The sequence below is a fragment of the Petaurus breviceps genome, unplaced genomic scaffold (assembly GCF_028583685.1).
Source record: "Petaurus breviceps papuanus isolate PSGF00001 unplaced genomic scaffold, PetGlider_PUasm1.0 186, whole genome shotgun sequence".
NCBI classification, from domain to species: domain Eukaryota; kingdom Metazoa; phylum Chordata; class Mammalia; order Diprotodontia; family Petauridae; genus Petaurus; species Petaurus breviceps.
Genome location: NW_027185798.1, coordinates 20,278,150 through 20,295,554, shown reverse-complemented (window position 1 = coordinate 20,295,554; position 17,405 = coordinate 20,278,150). Strand labels below are relative to the sequence as shown.

The 17,405-nt window shown below is 45.9% G+C and overlaps 1 protein-coding gene across 1 annotated transcript in view; it reads left to right on the top strand.

Annotated features, from left to right (window-relative positions):
- Positions 1–15,306, top strand: part of CPD (carboxypeptidase D) — a 70,141-nt gene extending 54,835 nt beyond the window's left edge. Inside the window, exons 15-21 of the mRNA XM_069089153.1 lie at positions 782–913; positions 3,977–4,072; positions 5,398–5,462; positions 7,066–7,197; positions 8,565–8,750; positions 9,963–10,062; positions 11,159–15,306. Coding sequence (XP_068945254.1) covers positions 782–913; positions 3,977–4,072; positions 5,398–5,462; positions 7,066–7,197; positions 8,565–8,750; positions 9,963–10,062; positions 11,159–11,385 — 938 coding nt within the window. The 3' untranslated portion in view covers positions 11,386–15,306. The remainder of the gene's footprint in view (positions 1–781; positions 914–3,976; positions 4,073–5,397; positions 5,463–7,065; positions 7,198–8,564; positions 8,751–9,962; positions 10,063–11,158) is intronic.
- The last annotated feature ends 2,099 nt before the right edge of the window (positions 15,307–17,405 follow it).

Here is a 17,405-nt window from a genome sequence, read left to right as displayed (position 1 = left end):
TCCCTCCCTCCTTCCTTCCTTCCTTCCTTCCTTCCTTCCTTCCTTCCCTCCTCCTTTCCCACTGGTAATTGACATAAATACTTTGACTTGTCCCATTTACCATCTGGGCTGCCTCCCTGCTCCCAGGGGCTCACCACTTTGGTGCTGGCCTTGGAACTCAATCACTGTTAGGCCTCCTATAGCTCAGAATTCCCTGACTCAATCAGTCTGCCCTCCTCAGCCTCCCCATTAGCAGGAATTACAGGTATGCGTCACTACACTTGGTTAAAATCCCACCTTTCCAGGCTTAGCATACATCCCCTCCTCCCCTCTCCCCGACCTGCATGACCTTTTATGTTACAGCCAAATCACCTTACATAGCCTTTTGGGTTTTCTGGAACATCTGCCATGTCTTTGCATCAACTCTCCCCCCTGCCTGGAATGCCCTCTCTCCTGACCACCATCTCTTAGAATCCCTAGGCTTAGCTGGGGATTCAAGGCTTAGCTCCAACCTCACCTTCTGCTTAAGACCTTTCCTGATTCCCCCAGTTACTAGTGCCCCCCCCATTAATTTGTAATTACTTTGTTTTCTCTTTTTACTTATTTGTATATATGTTGTTTTCTTTGATAGAACGTAAGCTCCACAAAGGCAGGGTTTGTCTTCGGTTTTGTATGTGTATCTGCAGTGCCTAGCGTGATGCCTGGCATATAGTGGTGTTTAATATGTCCTTGGTGAGCGAATGAATAAATGTCCATTCAGCACAGAATGTGGCAGCTCACACTTGACCCTTTTCCTTCCCAGGCAATGCCTCCCAGCCCGAGACCAGAGCCATCATCGAGAACTTGATCCAGAAGCAGGATTTCAGTCTTTCCGTGGCTCTGGATGGGGGCTCCGTGCTGGTCACCTACCCCTACGACAAGCCCGTGCAGACAGGTATCTCACCTTCACCCTTTGTTCACGATCTCTTTGGGGCAGGGAGGTTCAGTCCGCGGCCTTCGTCAGTGCTTTGAATCAGGGTTAGGTTCAAAACCAAAGGTTGGAAACCTCGGGAGCCATCTGGTGTCACTGGAACAAGACTGACCTTGTACAAAATTCTGGGTACGTGGCCCTCCAGCCCCTGCTCAAGGGCTTCTGGCAAGAGAGGAAGCCCCACTGCCTGCCAGGGCAGCCTCATCTACCTTGGACCAGCTCTAAGGCTTGCGTGGAGCCGTCTCCCGCTGTTTCTGCTTTTGGCTTTTTCTTCCATGTGACAGCCTTCCCCATGTCCCCTTCCCCTTCCCTTCTCCAGTTCCTTTCATTGATCTTTATGTGGTCTGATCTCATGACGCTTCAGCCTCCCGATACTCCACCTCACTGCTCTTCTTCACCTTCTTAGACGTGTTCAGAGCCTTCCAAATATGGCCTGACCGGGGCCAAGGACAGAGGAACTACCAACTCCATACTCCTGGAAACCCCTCTGCTTCTCTCAATGGAGTTCATGATCAAATTACCTTTGGCTTTGTGGTCCACTGAGGCACCCAAATCACTTTCTGAATGCCTCTGCCATCCTGCATTTGTGAAGCAGAGGAGCTCAGGTAGCGTTCCTTGTGGGCAAAGTCATTCTTCCCTTTTTAGGTCATTCAGGCCATCAGTGAGCTGACACTTTTACTGCTTAGGAACAAGCTGTGAAGCCTGAGTGACACCTGAGCGGTTTCCTTAGTCTCCCCAAGGAGGGATCAGCTGTATTAAGGATGCAGCACCTCCCAGCTCAGCCCATCTTCCAGAAGCCAGACCCTCTGGGCAGGCTGTTGCTTCCAGGAAGACGTCAAGACCTGGTCTGGGGCTTGTGAGGGAAGGGAGGTGGAATCTCCTCCCAGAAGAGCGTCTTGGGCTTATCTGTGAAGAGGGCAGAGGGGGTGTCTTCTGAGACCCCACAGAAGATCCTCCACTTCCTGACATTCAGACAGGAGGCCCCTCTTCCCCACAGGATCTTCTTCACGCTACCCAAAGACCTGCTAGCTAGGAGTGATTTTCAATTAATGAACAACCCCTTTTAGAATCCAGTTATTCATAGAAGGATCAGTCATGTCAGTACTGTCTGCTTTTTTTTCCCTCCCTGAATCTGTGATCTCATTGCTATAAGGAGCTTCCTGATGAGGGAATGGTCTCTGCCAGTGCTAGTTTGTGACTTCTCTGCAACATTGAGTCTTAGAGAGTGGCCTAGAACCCTGAGATGATCAGTGACTGCCCAGGGTCACACAGCCAGCTTGTATCAGAGGCAGAACTTCTACCCAGGTCTTCCTCCCCCTGCTGACACCGGATACCACGCCATGCTCCCTGTGAGGCCCTTCCTGGCCTCTAGACCCACGCCTGATTCAGACCACTGCTGAAGGCCAGCGAGTCAGGTGGTGCTGGCTCTGTGCACAGCACAGCCAGGCTTTGCTGAGTGGTTGCTAGATGATGTGATAATTAATAGTATTAGCTCATCAAACCTTCTTTGCAGAAGTAGGAAATTATGGGTGTGGAACATTGTTAATAATATGGGTATAGAACATTGTTAATAATGATAAAAATAGCAACAGCAGCATCCATGTAGCGCTTTAAGGCATTTGGTCCTCATCAGCATTGGGAGGCAGGTACCCTTATGAGTTCCATTTGACAGATGAGGAAACTGAGGTGAACAGTGAAGTGACTTGCCCAGGGTCATGCAGATAGTACATGTCTGAGACTGGATTCGAACTGAAGTCTGTTTACTGCTTACACTGTCTGCTCTGATCTGTGTGGGGCTCAGTTTTGCCAAGTTCCTTGCTTTTTCAGTCTGATACAATGGGTGTTGGGATAGGGAGGTGATCTGTTCATAAGATTGAGGCATTGGTTTAGAGTTAGAACATGTTTCAGAGACCAACCCTGTCATTTTACAGAGGAAGAGCCTGGGGGCCAAGAGGTTCACAGTTTGTAGAACTGTAACTGAAGAGATTTCAGAGGCCCTTCCCCAGGGTCCTACAGATAGTGTCAAAGCTGGGTCTGAACCCTGCATGTGAGCCAGTAAAAACCATTGTGACCGCAGCCCACAGCATGCCTGTGTAGACAAAGTCACCAGACCCGAAAGCCAGGCATTGCGGCCCCAGCCCCTCACTTGCAGTGGCATAGCTGGAGTTAAGTTTCTTGGGTCCTCAGAAAATTCTGTGATTTCAGCATTCTAGGTTACCCTGTGGCCTTGGCCATGGATGGCAGGGCAGGCTCCTCTTTAGTGCCGGGCCAGCTTTTTATCTAAAATTCTCTATTTGCATTTTGAGCCCTAGTGTTACCCACGGACATCTGAATGTTCCTCGCCCCTCCTTCCCACCATGGCTGCAAGCCCACTATGGCCATGGAACTCGTAGGGAAATGTTCTCTGTCTGTGTGCCCACCTTGGGTCCCTTTAACTTCAGTCCACCATTCCACCCTCCCATGTTGTCTCCCATCGAGAAATGAATAGAAACTTAAAATGTAAGTTAATAAGAACAAAATAAAAATTTAAATCCTGTTTATGTGTCCCTTTCTTCATGACACACTGTAAATGAGCCCCCATTGTACCAGTATTGTCCCCATTTTTCAGATAGTGAAACTCTGCCAGAAGCTAAGTTGTCCAGAGTCACCCGGCCAGCTAGTAGAAGAGTAGGCCTAGAGCTTGTGACTCCCAGTCCTGTCCTACACCCCACCTGTCCTCTAGGATACTGTCTGCAGGAAAATCGCTTCCATACTTAATATGGCAGCCAGCATGTGAGCCCAGCATCAGCACTCTGTCCTTGGAAAGGTTATCCTTCACTGATCTCATCAGCCCAGTTGAAAGGGCTAGCTTTGTCTGCACCCAAAGGTGGTGCTTAGTCAGCGTTTATCTAATTAGATAATGAGACAGAGTCTCATTTTAGATGGAGAAGTAAGTTAATTTCTTATCTAGTGATGGAAGTTGGAAATTCAAAGCCATATCCCTATGAACCTCTCCTTTCACTGACTTGGAAACTTTTATTTTTATAGTGGAAAACAAAGAGACTCTGAGGCATTTGGCATCTCTCTATGCCAATAATCACCCGTCCATGCACATGGGACAGCCCAGCTGCCCGAACAAATCAGGTACGTGTCGGATGGTATTGCAATCCCTCTCTTTGGGGGAGTGTTTGGTTCTTAAGATGTCACATGGATAGTTACTCCACTGGGGCATTTGGGCCTCAGCCCTTTCTGTGTCTGCCTGCCCATAAAGGGACTGACCAGGGAGTGCCGTCTAGGGCTTCCTAAACATGTAGCACAGCAGAGTTGGCGTGAGCCTTGGAGAGCATCTGGTCCCGTTGCTCCTTTGAGAGTTGCCATATCTTCAAGCCTCCCTGCATTAAAGGTCATAGGTTTAGAGCTAGAAGATTTTGAAATCATTGCTTCCAACCCCCTGATTTTACAGATGAGGAAACTGAGTTTAAGTTACTTGACCAGGGGTCACCTAGCCAGGAAGTGTCCAGAGCTGGATTCACATCCAAATCTCCCTTGTTGCCAGTCCAGCTCTCTGTTCATTGTATGAGGCTGCCTATCAATCAGCTACCAGCAGACTGCATCCTCTGCCGCAGTATGGTTCAGCTGTTACAGACAGAGCTACAACCAGGGTGGGACAACTAGAACTCTGTTTCAGGAGCTCAGAATTTAGCACACACACAAATTTAATCCACAGCTTCCTTTAGTAGGTAGAAACCACTGAGCATTAATTAGTTAAAATATAACTAGTAAATGCAACTATATAAAAACATAGAATTTATAATATCTTACATTATTAAATGTATATATGCATTAAATTTAAAATTTGTATCATATAACAAATGTGAATAAATTATAAGCTGTAAAATAGTAGCTAAAACATAATACATAAAATGTCCATAAGAAGATATATCTTAGCAGTTACATGTACCTATGAGCCCCTTTAATTCTTGATCTCAATTGAACTTGTTGATTTAAGGGCTTAAATGGCCAGTTATGACTCTGGATCATAGAATTCTTAGGTCTTATAGGAGCTCAGAGGTTATTTTACAAAAAAGAACTCTCGGTCCCAGATGGGGCACAGGATCCTTGTATCTAAAGCTGTGGGGACCTCACTCACCATCTCATCCCAATCCCTTCATTTTCCAGATGAGCAGGTGGACACCCAAAGAGGAAAGTGAAGTACCCCAAGTATCTCACACACACGTAGGGAATTGGAGAGCTAGGAGGGCCTCTGACTCCAAATTTTGTCCCCTTTCCCGTACACCACATTGTCCATTAGCATCAGTCCAGCGGCAGGGGTTCTGATTGTGGCATTGTAGCTAGCCAATAGCTGAGCCAGCCAGTGACATCAGGGTGCCCCATCACAGTGTGTAGGGCTTCAGCAGCATGGCATGCCTGGTTTACCCCTGACCTTGTATTTCTGGGTGTTTTTACAGATGAGAACATTCCAGGAGGTGTGATTCGTGGGGCCGAATGGCATGGACATATGGGCAGCATGAAGGTACTCCCTCCTCTCCCTTTATCTGTCTCTGTTTCTCCGTCCCTGACTCTATGTCTCTCTCTTTGTCTTTCTGTCTCTTTAACTGATGAATTTCATTTCAGAACATTGATTTCTCAACAGACAACCAACCTCCTACTACACTACCTGGATAGTTAAACACTTTGGGTGGTGTGGGGGGGCTGGGTGTGCACGAGGAACAGACAAGGATTTTATTGGTTTACAAAACTCCTAGTGAGGGAGCTCCCACTTTGTATTCAAGTCAGCACCTGAGAGTCTTAGGAAGTATATTAGGAGCTGAGAGGTTAATTGCTTTGCCCAAGTCACACAGCTGGGATATGTACAGAGGCAGATTTCCTGACTGAGCCTGGATTTCTATCTTCTTTCCCCTAAAGCCTTCCAGTATTTTCTTGTGATGCAGTAATCTATTACATCATGTAATAGAGCCTTATGTGTGTGTGTAAAAATATATACATATATGCATATGTATACAATATATGCATTATATATACACATGCATTTGTGCATATATGTATATATAAATGTGTATATATGTCTATATGTGTGTATATATATGTATGTATGTGTGTGTGCATACACACACACCTGTGTGTTTGGCCATTCTTTCAAAAATTCCCTTTAAAAAATCTACAACATTTATTTTCTCTCCCTCTTCTCTCCCCTCATCTCCCATTAAAAAAATAAGAAAAACAAAATGTTTGTAACAAATATGTGTCATCATCAAAAGCAAATTTTCCCCATTGGCCATGTTCAAAAATAAATGCTCCATTCTGTACTGCTTATCAGTAGGTGGGTGGTAGGCTTTATCAGTTCTCTGGAATTGTGCTTGTTCATTGCATTAATCTGAGTTTGCAAGTCATTCAAAGTTGCCTTTACATCATTGCTGTTATTATCTAAATTGTTTTCCTGGTTCTGCTCACTTCATTCTGTATCAGTTCATACGAGTCTTCCCAGGTTTTTCTGAAGCCTTCCCTTTGGTTATTTCTTATGGTAAATAGTATTCCACTACATTCATGTATCGTAACTTGTTGAGCCTTTCCCCATGTGCTAGGCACCACTTTTAGTTTCCCATTCTTTGCCACCACAAGAAGAGCTGCTGTAAATGTTTACGTACACTTGAGTCCTTCTCCTTTGGCTTTGGGCTCTATCGACAATGCACGAGTCTGCCTGCTTTGCTGCAGCCCCTTCAGCATATGCCAATATAGGCGGTTTTTTTTTTTTTTTTTTTTTTGGCCGTTTTTCCTAATCTAATGGGTGTGAGGTAGAGCCTTAGATGTGCTTTAATTTGCATTTCTCTAGTAGCAACGTGGAGCATTTTTCATATGGTTGTTGATAGCTTGCATTTCTTCCATAGAAAACTGCCTACTCATATGCTTTGACTATTTATCTACTGGGGAATGGCTCCTTTTCCTATAAATTTGGGTCCATTCCTCATGTCTTCTGGAGATGGCTTCTACTTATGAAGGATACTTTATATTCCCATAAAGGCCTTCTTGTTTTTCTTATTCAGTGGCGTCATCCATCACAAAAACATCCTTCTTACTGACTTATTTTTTAATGCTGACTTCTTGACTTTCTTTTCCAGGATTACAGTGTCACTTATGGCCACTGTCCAGAGATCACCGTGTACACCAGCTGCTGTTACTTCCCCAGTGCTGGACAACTCCCTACCTTGTGGGCAGAGAACAAAAAATCCCTTCTTAGCATGCTGGTGGAGGTGAGACTTTCCCTCTTGAAATAGACACCACCGGTAACATGGTGGCCAACCTGGACAGGACTGTGTTCCCTTTCCATGGCTGTCCAGCCTTGTCTTAGAGATGTGAGTGACTCAGGCCATTCAGCTTTGAGACTGTTGTTATTGTTAGGAAGGTTTGTCTTGTATGAAGCCTGAAGCTTGTTCTCTCTGAAGAGCCCATCCGTTGTTACTAGTTCTGCTCAGGAGGAGAGAAGTGGCTCTTCCTTGTCCCCCTCCTCTGTCCCTCAAACCCTGAAGCACCAGAGACAAGGCCAGATTTCACAGGAGGACATATTTATCTCGAGCTCTTAGCCCTGAAATGTATGACATTTTCAAAGGCCCTTATTTCTTAAGTTCATACATCTTGAGCTGGAAGGGTACTTTGGAGGCTGTCTTGTCCAGATCCCTCCTTTTACAGATGAGGAAGCTGAGTCCTAAGGATGTATGAAATCTCTAGAGCTGAAAGATAGAGGTGATCTTTGAGGAAATGGCAGCCAAGGTCCTTTTGTAGACTCTAAATCATAGGCTTGGTTGAGACATGAGTTTGGTTTTTTTTTTTAAGGTCATATATGTATAGTTTGAAGGGACTTCTGAAGCCATCTAGTCTACCTCCCTCCTTCCTCATTTTATATATGAAGAAATGGGTGCAGGGAGGTTGTGACTTGCCCAAGGTCACACAGGTCCGAAGTGTCCGAGGTGGGATTTGGGTCCAGATCCTCTCACACTAGAACCCATGTTCTTTCTACTATACTTCATATTTTTAAAAATTAAGGTTTTTTTTTAAAGCAATTGGGGTTAAGTAACTTGCTAGAGGTTACACGGCCAGTTATTTTTAGGTGTGGTGCTAAGTACCAGAACCCGGATTCGATCCCAGGTCACCCCGACTCTGGGGCCGGTGCTCTTACTCACTGCGCCACCTGGCCACCCCTAAAAATTAAGTTTTAATGATAGTTTTTGTTTTTAATGTCCATATCATCTCCCCTATCCCAAAGAAAAGATGGCTAAGCAAAAACAGCCCCTGCCATGTGCCCTGGTAGCCCCCACTTCTCTTCCGAGAGGAGGTACTGGTCTGTGTAATTATCTTTCCCTGGGACTGTCATTGGTTTTCCACTTAACTTGGCGTTGGGCCTCCTTTCAGTGATCTCTTCATTGACATTGTTGTAGCTGTGTTGTCTCTTGTCCTTCTTGCTGTTTGCTTCACTAGTTCAGTTCACATTGATCCCTATGTTTTTGTGAGTTCTTCGAGATCAGCCTTTCTGGCTACATGATAATATTTCTTTAGCAAAAGGGGCCTGAGTTTCAAAAACAAACCAAAATGGCAAACCACTGACTCAGCTTTCTCTGTCCAGGTTCACAAGGGAGTCCATGGAATTGTCCAGGACAAGAGTGGAAAACCAGTCTCTAAGGCAGTCATTGTTCTCAATGAAGGCATCAAAGTGCACACGAAAGAAGGTGGCTATTTCCATGTGCTGTTAGCCCCCGGATTCCATAACATCAATGCCATAGCCGATGGGTACCAGCAGCAGCATTCCCAGGTGCGAGACTTGCATAGCACACAGTCACAGGCTCCTAGATTTAGAGGGGGAAGGGGCCTCAGTGGCCATCTAGTCCTACTCTCTTCAGTTTATAGCTAAGGAAACTCAGGCCCAGGGGGAAGGAAATGACTTGTGTAAAATCATATAGGTAGGAAATGAGATTCAAATCCATCACAAAAGTCTTCTTTTTTTAAAAAAAGATTCTTTACATTCATTCTTCTTTTTTTTTTTTTTTTTTGAGCAATTGGGGTTAAGTAATTTGCTCAAGGTTACATGGCCAGGTGTTTCTGGGTGGATGCTAAGTGTCTGAGCCCGGATTTGATCCCAGGTCATCCTGACACTGGGGCCGGTGCTCTTACTCACTGTGCCACCTAGCCGCTCAGCACATTCATTATTCTTTATGGTGAAAGAATAGATTCTGTTACATTAATATTCTCAAATGTTCAACTGAAATGAATGTGTAACCTCATCAATTTGGGAGAGCCTCCCAGTGATACATATCCTGTCTTGTACGGCCTCAGATCAGTCTAGAAATTCAGACTTGGGGTTAGAATAAGATGAGACATGTATGGGCCACCTAGCATTTAATAAAAAGAGAATTTGCAGAGCTATACCATGGAAAGCATATTGACCAGTGATAGGTCATTGGTTTGATTGGATGCAGCTCCTCTGGGTCCCCATGTATCATGCTGGGGTGACTGATCAGAAGCATTTGTCCAACCTAATGAGCCCCACAATATACCATGCTTTGGGCTGCAACAGTAATCTGGATCTTAGTTACCAAGGCCAATCAAGTCTTGGGGATGGCTTCATTACCTTTTAGGGGGAAAAAACCCCCTTATACTATTTTCCGTGGCAGGGACCTTATGAGCTGTTGTCTTCCCACACCTCCCTACCTGTCCATCCCATCTGACACATCATTCAGCCAACTGTCAGATGTGCCAAGCATCTCCATAATGAATACACAAACATTCCCTGCCCTCAAGGAACTTAGACATTAATGGGGAAGACAACATGCAAGTAAATAGGTATCTCTAAGATCCAGAAGTGGTGGAAGGCAGCCTTAGTGGGGAAGGCCCCAGCAGCACTTGAGACAGAGCAGAGCCGCTTTACCCGCTTTGGCTTCTGTATCTAGTCAGCCACTGTTCCCATCATGGGGCCCATGCAGTCATAAGCAGACTTATTTCTGACCCTATGAGCTTTGCTTTCCAGGTCTTTGTGCACCATGATGCGGCCAGCTCAGTGGTCATCGTCTTTGACACAGACAACCGGATCTTTGGCTTGCCCAGGGAACTCGTGGTGACGGTAGCAGGTAAAGAGACTGAGGCCTCCCTCCCTCACCCTCTTCTTACATGCCGTTGATGCTGAGGGCTGAGCAGGTGCCCTTAGCCACAAGCAGGCACCCCCTGCTCCTTTTCCCTTGTTCCGTTTCATGTCTAGATTCAAGATTGAGTGGCCTCCTGCGGGAGGGAACAAGCATTTATTCCGCTCTAACTACACACCAGGCACTGTGCTGAGCTCTTGACTTAGATCTCATTTGATCCTCACAACAGTCCTGAGAAGTAGGTAACTGTTTTTTCCTCATTTTATGGTTGAGGAAACTGAAGCAACAGGAGTTAGGTGACTTGCCCAGGGTCACACAGCCAGTAAGGGTCTGAGACTGGATTTGAACTCAGGTCTTCAGCCCCCTAAAGTATGCAGCAAGGTTGCCCAGTGAATAGAATGCTGGACTTGGTGTCAAGAAGCCCTGAGACACCCTAGACAAGTCACTTCACTGCTGGGTCTCAGTTTCCTCCTCTGTAAATTGATGGGGTTGTGTTCTTTGACCTCTGAGGTCTCTTCCAGCTCTAGGTCTATGCTCATGTGAACCTGGGAAAGGTCCCTATTGCTCTCATCAGCCCAGCAGGGATAGGACAGGGACCTGCTATTGGGTCCATTGTTAGAGTTCAGTGGCTCCCAGGAGGTATTTGAATAGCTGGTTTGGGGGTGGACTGTTAACCTGGAGTCTCTGACCGTGCTTTTTAAAAATATATTTTGACAGTTATATTACAATATAATTGACTTACTTTGTAATCATGTTTATTATATTGTATGGATTTAAAAACATGCTTCTGAGAAAGGGTCCCTGGGCTTCCCTAGAATGCCAAAGGCAGGGTCCAAGATACAGAAAAGGCCAAGAATCCTTGATTTAGAGCAAAACCCTTCCAGCCAGTCCAGAACAAGAATGTGAAAACTCATTTTGAGAGGTGACTTTGTATGTCAAGTGCCATTCGACAGATTAGCAAACTGAGGCTCAGGGAGGTCACACGGGTAGTTAAGTGGCAGAGTCAGCCTTTGAATTGAGGCCCTCTGTCCTGGGCATGCTTCCATGACTTAGAGGACATCTCATGCTCCTTTCTTCCCGGCAGGTGCTACCATGTCAGCCCTGGTGCTGACAGCCTGCATCATCTGGTGTGTTTGTTCCATCAAGTCCAACAGACATAAGGATGGTTTCCATCGGCTGCGGCAGCATCACGATGACTACGAGGACGAGATCCGATTGATGTCCACAGGCTCCAAGAAGTCTCTCTTAAGCCACGAATTCCAGGACGAAACAGACACGGAAGAGGAGACGCTGTATTCCAGCAAACACTGAGCCACCTGTCTCCCCCCACCACCATCCCGAGCCAGAGGAGGGCTCCCTGCTTCCGGGAGATGCCATGTTTGTGCAGGCAGGCAGGAAACCGTCTGTCCTGCATCTTCAGAAAGCTGTTAGGAGAGTGAACTGGCTAAAAACAATGTGTAACCTCCATGAATACAGAAGATCTGGTCCTCCTTCAATGTACTCTCATCTTTTTTTTTCTTTTTGGATCTCTTTCTATTTATGCATCAGAGGTGGGGCAAGATATGTCCCCCCCTTTATTTTTCCAACAAAACCCAGCTGTCTGGCTCACTTAATGGCAGCCTCGAGCTGACTGGTAGACGTTGCCTTTGCATTCCGGGTATTTGCTAGTGGCTTTGGCTTCTGCCCCTTATTAACAAGCCCCCACTTCCTTCCCCCTGAAACAGGACTGCAGGGATAGCTGTCAGCATCAGTGGTATGAAGCTTTAAAGTTCTAGGTTTCTTTCAATCCTCTGAGGATTTTTTTCCTTCTTCTAGTTTATAAAGTAACTGGAGTTTCCTTTTATTATTTACATGGAATGGAGGCTAAATTGAGTTTTAAGAGAAAAAAGAAAAGGCTTTCTGGGGCTTCTCTCTCTATCCTAAAACTAATTGGGAGCTGTCATGCCAAACTCCACAATGGGATCTTACTACCTCTCTCATTAGATTTCACAAAGCTGAATATTCTGGTTTTCAGGGAGAAGCCAGTAGGCCTCTTAGTGGAAGGTTTTAGTAAGACTTTCAGAAGAGAGAGGAGGAAGAGGAGGAGGTTTAACAATGGATGACTCAGTTTGCCTACCTTGAACCTAGCTGAAAAACCTGTAGGTGCTGTGCTGCAGTGGCCCGCTGAGCTTGGGCCCGTCACCAGGAGGATGCTCGGCTCGTGAATGTTTCCCTAAACCGGGACCTTTGCTGTACTGTGCCAGCCATGCTGCTTCGTCTGGTCCATCCAGCCTGTTTGCTGGTTGGCATTCCATGGATGGCATCTGGAAGTGTGGAGGAGGGACCTCCTCTTTTGCACATTCATCACCTGTTTAAACCCACAGCACCCCTCCCCCTCCCCCCATTTATCATCACTCCTCAGTCCAAGCAGCGTTGACGGCATCATGCTACGAGCTGCCCAGTGTCCCTCCTCCTCCTTCTCATGGAGCTTGGCTGACGTCACAGACTCGGGCCGTGCAGATGCGTGAGCTGCTCATGCCAGCAGCTCCTCTGATAGCTTCTCTCTGATTTAACTCATGCAGTTGGGTGATGAAGTTGTTTTCCTTTCAGCCGGTCAGTCGGGTTATTCAGAAGACAGGAATGACTTGAATTTTATCATGTCAAATATCCCATGAATTGGGCAAAAGTGTGAGTCACAGTCACGGGATAATGAGAATATCAATAACCTTTCAGTGTGCTAATGGCCTAGTTGCAGATCAAGGGTTCAGAATAACTCATCTCTTCTGATTGTATTGAGCACCCATCTGTGGGGTCCTCCACCCGAACCCTTCCTCTGAATTATTCAGTGCCAGCCAGCAACGTTCAGCATGGCTTGGGTACAGAGTGCATCCAGAGACTTGGTGAAGTAAGATTGGCCATTGTGTTAATGAAGCTGACGAGGGTCAGCTCTAAAGTGGGCTGGTTTAGAATTATGTTGTTCTTCTGGCAGGCTTGGGCTCAGAGGCCCCTCCAGAAGAGGAGTTCACAGGGTGCCAAAGTTTACTGGTCTTTATCTCTTCCCTTTTAATAATAATTTAACATTTCTTTGGATACTAGACTCATCAAGTGCTTTATCAAGTAACCAACAAAAACCTTTTGGATTCAGCTTTTAAAGCATCATTTTCACTTGAGTGGCAGGTTCCACTTGGGATAGTGCAGGTGGGAAGGAAATGCCATTGGCCTGAGATGAGAGATGCATCAGTCTTCACTTGCCAAGAGTAATGCTTTCTGTCAGAGGGTGGCTTTCAAACATTTTTTTTTTCAGTTGAATTCGCCAAGAATGTATGGGGTACTTGCTACATGCTAGGAGCTATTCGAGGTGCTGGGGATAGAAAGACAAAAATGAGACAGCCCAGGCCTGCCCTCCAGAAGCATACCTTCTACTTCCGTCTGCCAACCATGGACAGGGGAGTGGAAAGAGGGAGTCATTGAGTTCTTTGGGGTAATTTTTTTTTTGAAAGGAAAACCAAATTCTGCTCTACATTTTGAGTTAGGTAGGAAAAATGGAGAGAACCTTTCTGTCTTAAAATGAGGAGTTTCTAAAAATGCCAGTGTGCTGTAGAGCCTCAGTGACCCCAGCTTGCGTCCCCAATTCTTGTGAGTGTCCTGGACGTGTGACAACTAACCCTAAGGGTTCTCAGCCTTCTTTCATGTCTCTGTCTGTGGAACCAAACTAGCCATATTAGGCCCATCAGCCTGTGTCCTGGGGCTAGAAGGAGGAGGGAATTAGTCCTCCCTATGCTTTATCCTGGAGCCTCTGGTCTTCCGAAGAGTCATGGAAACCCACAAGCGTACAGCATGGAGAAATGTTGCCCAGATTCATCTTGTGCCTTGACTCCCAAGGCCTGGCGAGTCGATTTTGTATCCCTGCTCCTTAATAAAAGGCAATTTGACCTACTAGGTAACAGTGAAATACTTGACTGGTTAATTTCCAGGGAAGATGCTGCCCTCTTGCTGAATGTTGCTGAAGCATGTTAGCAGTGGGTGGTGATGTTGCCAGGGTCAGTGTGGGATGCTTGTTACTCTCATTGAAAGGAATTCTGCCTGGAACCTCCTCATCTGTCCAGACGGGAAACTTGTGGCCTGTTGGGCATATTGGCCTGGGGGTGTGGGTGAGGGGTGCTCAGCTGAAAAAGGGTGCATTAAATGAAATTGATTGTGACTTGACAAAAATGAATAAAAGATCTTGCCTGAACTTCTGTGTTCCTAGGCTGTCCTCAGAGAGTCCCGGGTGATCCGGAGAGGGTTGTTAGGAGCTCACTCTGATAGCCAGCCTCAGCTTTAAAGGTCCCTGGTTTCCTCTCTCCTCCCAACAGAATTGCACTCCTACTACCAGATTTGACCCTGCTGAGTGTTAAAAGGCTCTCTTGAAGCCCCAATATTACTTCTACCAGCAGCAGCCAGGCAACTGAAACTTCCAAGTTTTGCTTTAATGTTCTTTACCCAAAATTCGATTTTGGTTTATCCATAGTGACTTCTGTTTTATTAACCTCTCCTTTTATCTTTGGGCCTCTGAATTTCTTTTAGTGGAAGCATCTCTTTGATTTGGTGATTAGGGTTCTTGATTGATGCCAGCCTGAGGAGGGGTGGGGTCCTCTAGTTCCCAGGACCCTCTCCCTCAACACTCATTTCCCATCTCCAGCAATAACTAACCCACTGCCCAACTTGCAGAATGCTAGCTGGGCCATTTCCCACCTTGGCAGAAATAAAGAGTTTGAAGCTTCCTAGACGTATAGAGGCAATTGGGTTTCAGTTATTATGTGAATATGTGTGATTGACACTTTAAGTCAGCACCATGAGGCAAGTGCACCATCTTTTTCTCCCCTCTTGGTCACCCAAGAGTCCTTCTGGGTCATTGGCATGAATGGTATTCTTTTCTCCTCGGCTTCGAATTCAAATCCCCACATGCCCCATTTTCCCAGAATGACGCCATGCTTGGTTTCTGCAGAACAAGCTTGTTATTGCAGCTGTTTCTACCAAGGTGCCCAGCAGATCCACATTCATCTCAACCACTTCAGGCTTGGGCGTATATTATAACATGCACTGTGCCTTCAAAAAGAAAAAAATTCAAAAGGACTTGATGTGGAATTGAATGATAGTATTTTTTTTAAGAGCCAATCTGTAATTTATGTGAAATCTAAATCTGTTAACGAGGTCCTTTTTTTTTAAACGTGTAAACAGATCTAATAATCCTGCATAAAGGTTATTTTATGATGTCTGTCTTTTTCTGTGTTTTGTCTCATCATCCTTTCAACAAGAAAAGCCAAAGGTCAATAATTAGGAAAGAAGGTGGTGTGGCTGGAGAAGGAGTTGATTTGGGGTCAGGTAGACCTGGGTTCAGATCCAGCCTCTGACATAAGCAGGTCCTTAACCCTGGGCAGCTCCCTTAAACTGAGAGCTGCTGAAAGCTCACTAAGAACCTACACTAGGAAGCAGGTGTAGATATGCATTGGGAGGAAGAGTCTCCTCTTGGGGAATGTCAGTGAAATCACAGGTCTGGCCCACTCCACCCCCCACCAAAAAAAAAAAAAAAACAACTAGAACTATGACTACAAAAGGTCAGTCTAAAGCCCTGACAAGGCTCTTTTCTGAAATACATCAGACTAATTTTGCTGAAGCAGCAAATTTGTCTGCCTGTGAGTGCAGCAGCTGAGTTAGTGGGGTAAGGGGTAGATCATCTCTCTCTCTCTCTCTCTCTCTCTCTCTCTCTCTCTCTCTCTCTCTCTCTCTCTCTCTCTCTCTCTCACTCTCTCTCTCTCTCTCTCTCTGTCTCTCTCTGTCTCTCTCTCTCTCTCTCTCTCTCTCTCTCTCTCTCTCTCTCCCCCCCTCCCCACTCCCTTCTTTCCCCCTATCCCACACAATGTTCATGTCCAATTTGTCTTGATTTTTTTCTTTTCACAATCTTGCTGGTCACATCCTTGAGAACTTGTCTTTACTGACAAGTTTTCTTGCTGCAAGAGACTTTAGAGACTTCAACTTTACAAAAGACTTTACTCCAACCTTCCCATTTCACAGATGAGCAAACTGAGACCCAGAAAAGTGAAGTCACTTTCCCCAGACCACACTGGAGCAGCAGACCTAGAGTCTTGCTGGCTCTGAAGTCAGGACCTCGGTTCAGATCCCACCTCTGACACTCTTCCTGTGACTTTGGCCAAGTCACTTCAGCTGCCTTGCCCCGAGTTTCCTCAGCTGAAAAATGAGGGGATGGAAGTAGGTGGGCCCTAAGGTCCCTTCCAGCCCTGACTCCCAAGTTTAGATCTTTGTTCCTTAAGTAAATGGGGGTGTGTGTATGTGTATGGGTGTGACCTTTTCATCGGTCCTTGTAAAGCGTACTATGGATGACTTCTGTCATCCCCTTTTAGATCTAGAGGGTCAGGTTGTCAGGTTCCATGGTAGCATTACTTTGGGTTTGGAAAGGAAGGTCAAGGAAGAATGGGGGTACTTTAAATACCACACAAGTTGTCATTACCTGCTATTATGATTATATGTGGGGCGGCTGTGTGGTACAGTAGGTAGAGTGCAGAACCTGGAGGCAGGAAAACTTATTTTCCTGAGTTCAAATCCAACCTCAGACACTAGCTGTGTGACCCTGGGTAACTCGCTTAACCCCATTTGCCTCAGTTTCCTCATCTGTAAAATGAGCTGGAAAAGGAAATGGCAAACCCCCCAGTAACTTTGTCAAGAAAACCCCAAACGGGGTCATGAAATGTTGGATATGACTGAAAAATGCCTGAATAATGAATCACAACACTTAGCATATATTTTCAACAGGACATTAGGGCCTTATTTGAATGCTGCAAGTGTTCCAAAGTTCATCTGTGTAGCTTTCCCATATGCCAGCCTCAGCCCCTCCATGCCAAAAGAGCTTGTCACCAGCTGTCACCCACCCTCTTCATGCCTTTACCTGGCTGGTTTTAGAATGACAGGGTCCGTCTCTGGGCCTGCACTTCCACCTTGTTAGGGGCCTGCCACAGTGGTGCTGGCCTTGAGTTCATTCCCGGCCATGCTGAAATCTCAGTGACCATTTGCCTGGGATTACACCTTTTTTTCCCCCAAAGAACTGTTAGTGTAGATGAAGCCTCCTTTCTATCTTGTAGAGCCAGAGTTGATAGTGGACACTATTGCTCAGAGAGCTAGCCATTTTGGGAACTTTCCATTTGTTGTCCTATGTCTGAAACTCGTTGAAACTTCATGAATTCCACTTAAGGAAGGCACTGTAGAAGAAGCAGGCTGCTGGGAAGTGGGTGGGTTAGCATATATGGAATGGAACCGACCAGAGTTTTATGTGGAAAGGGATACAGAAAATGGTCCTC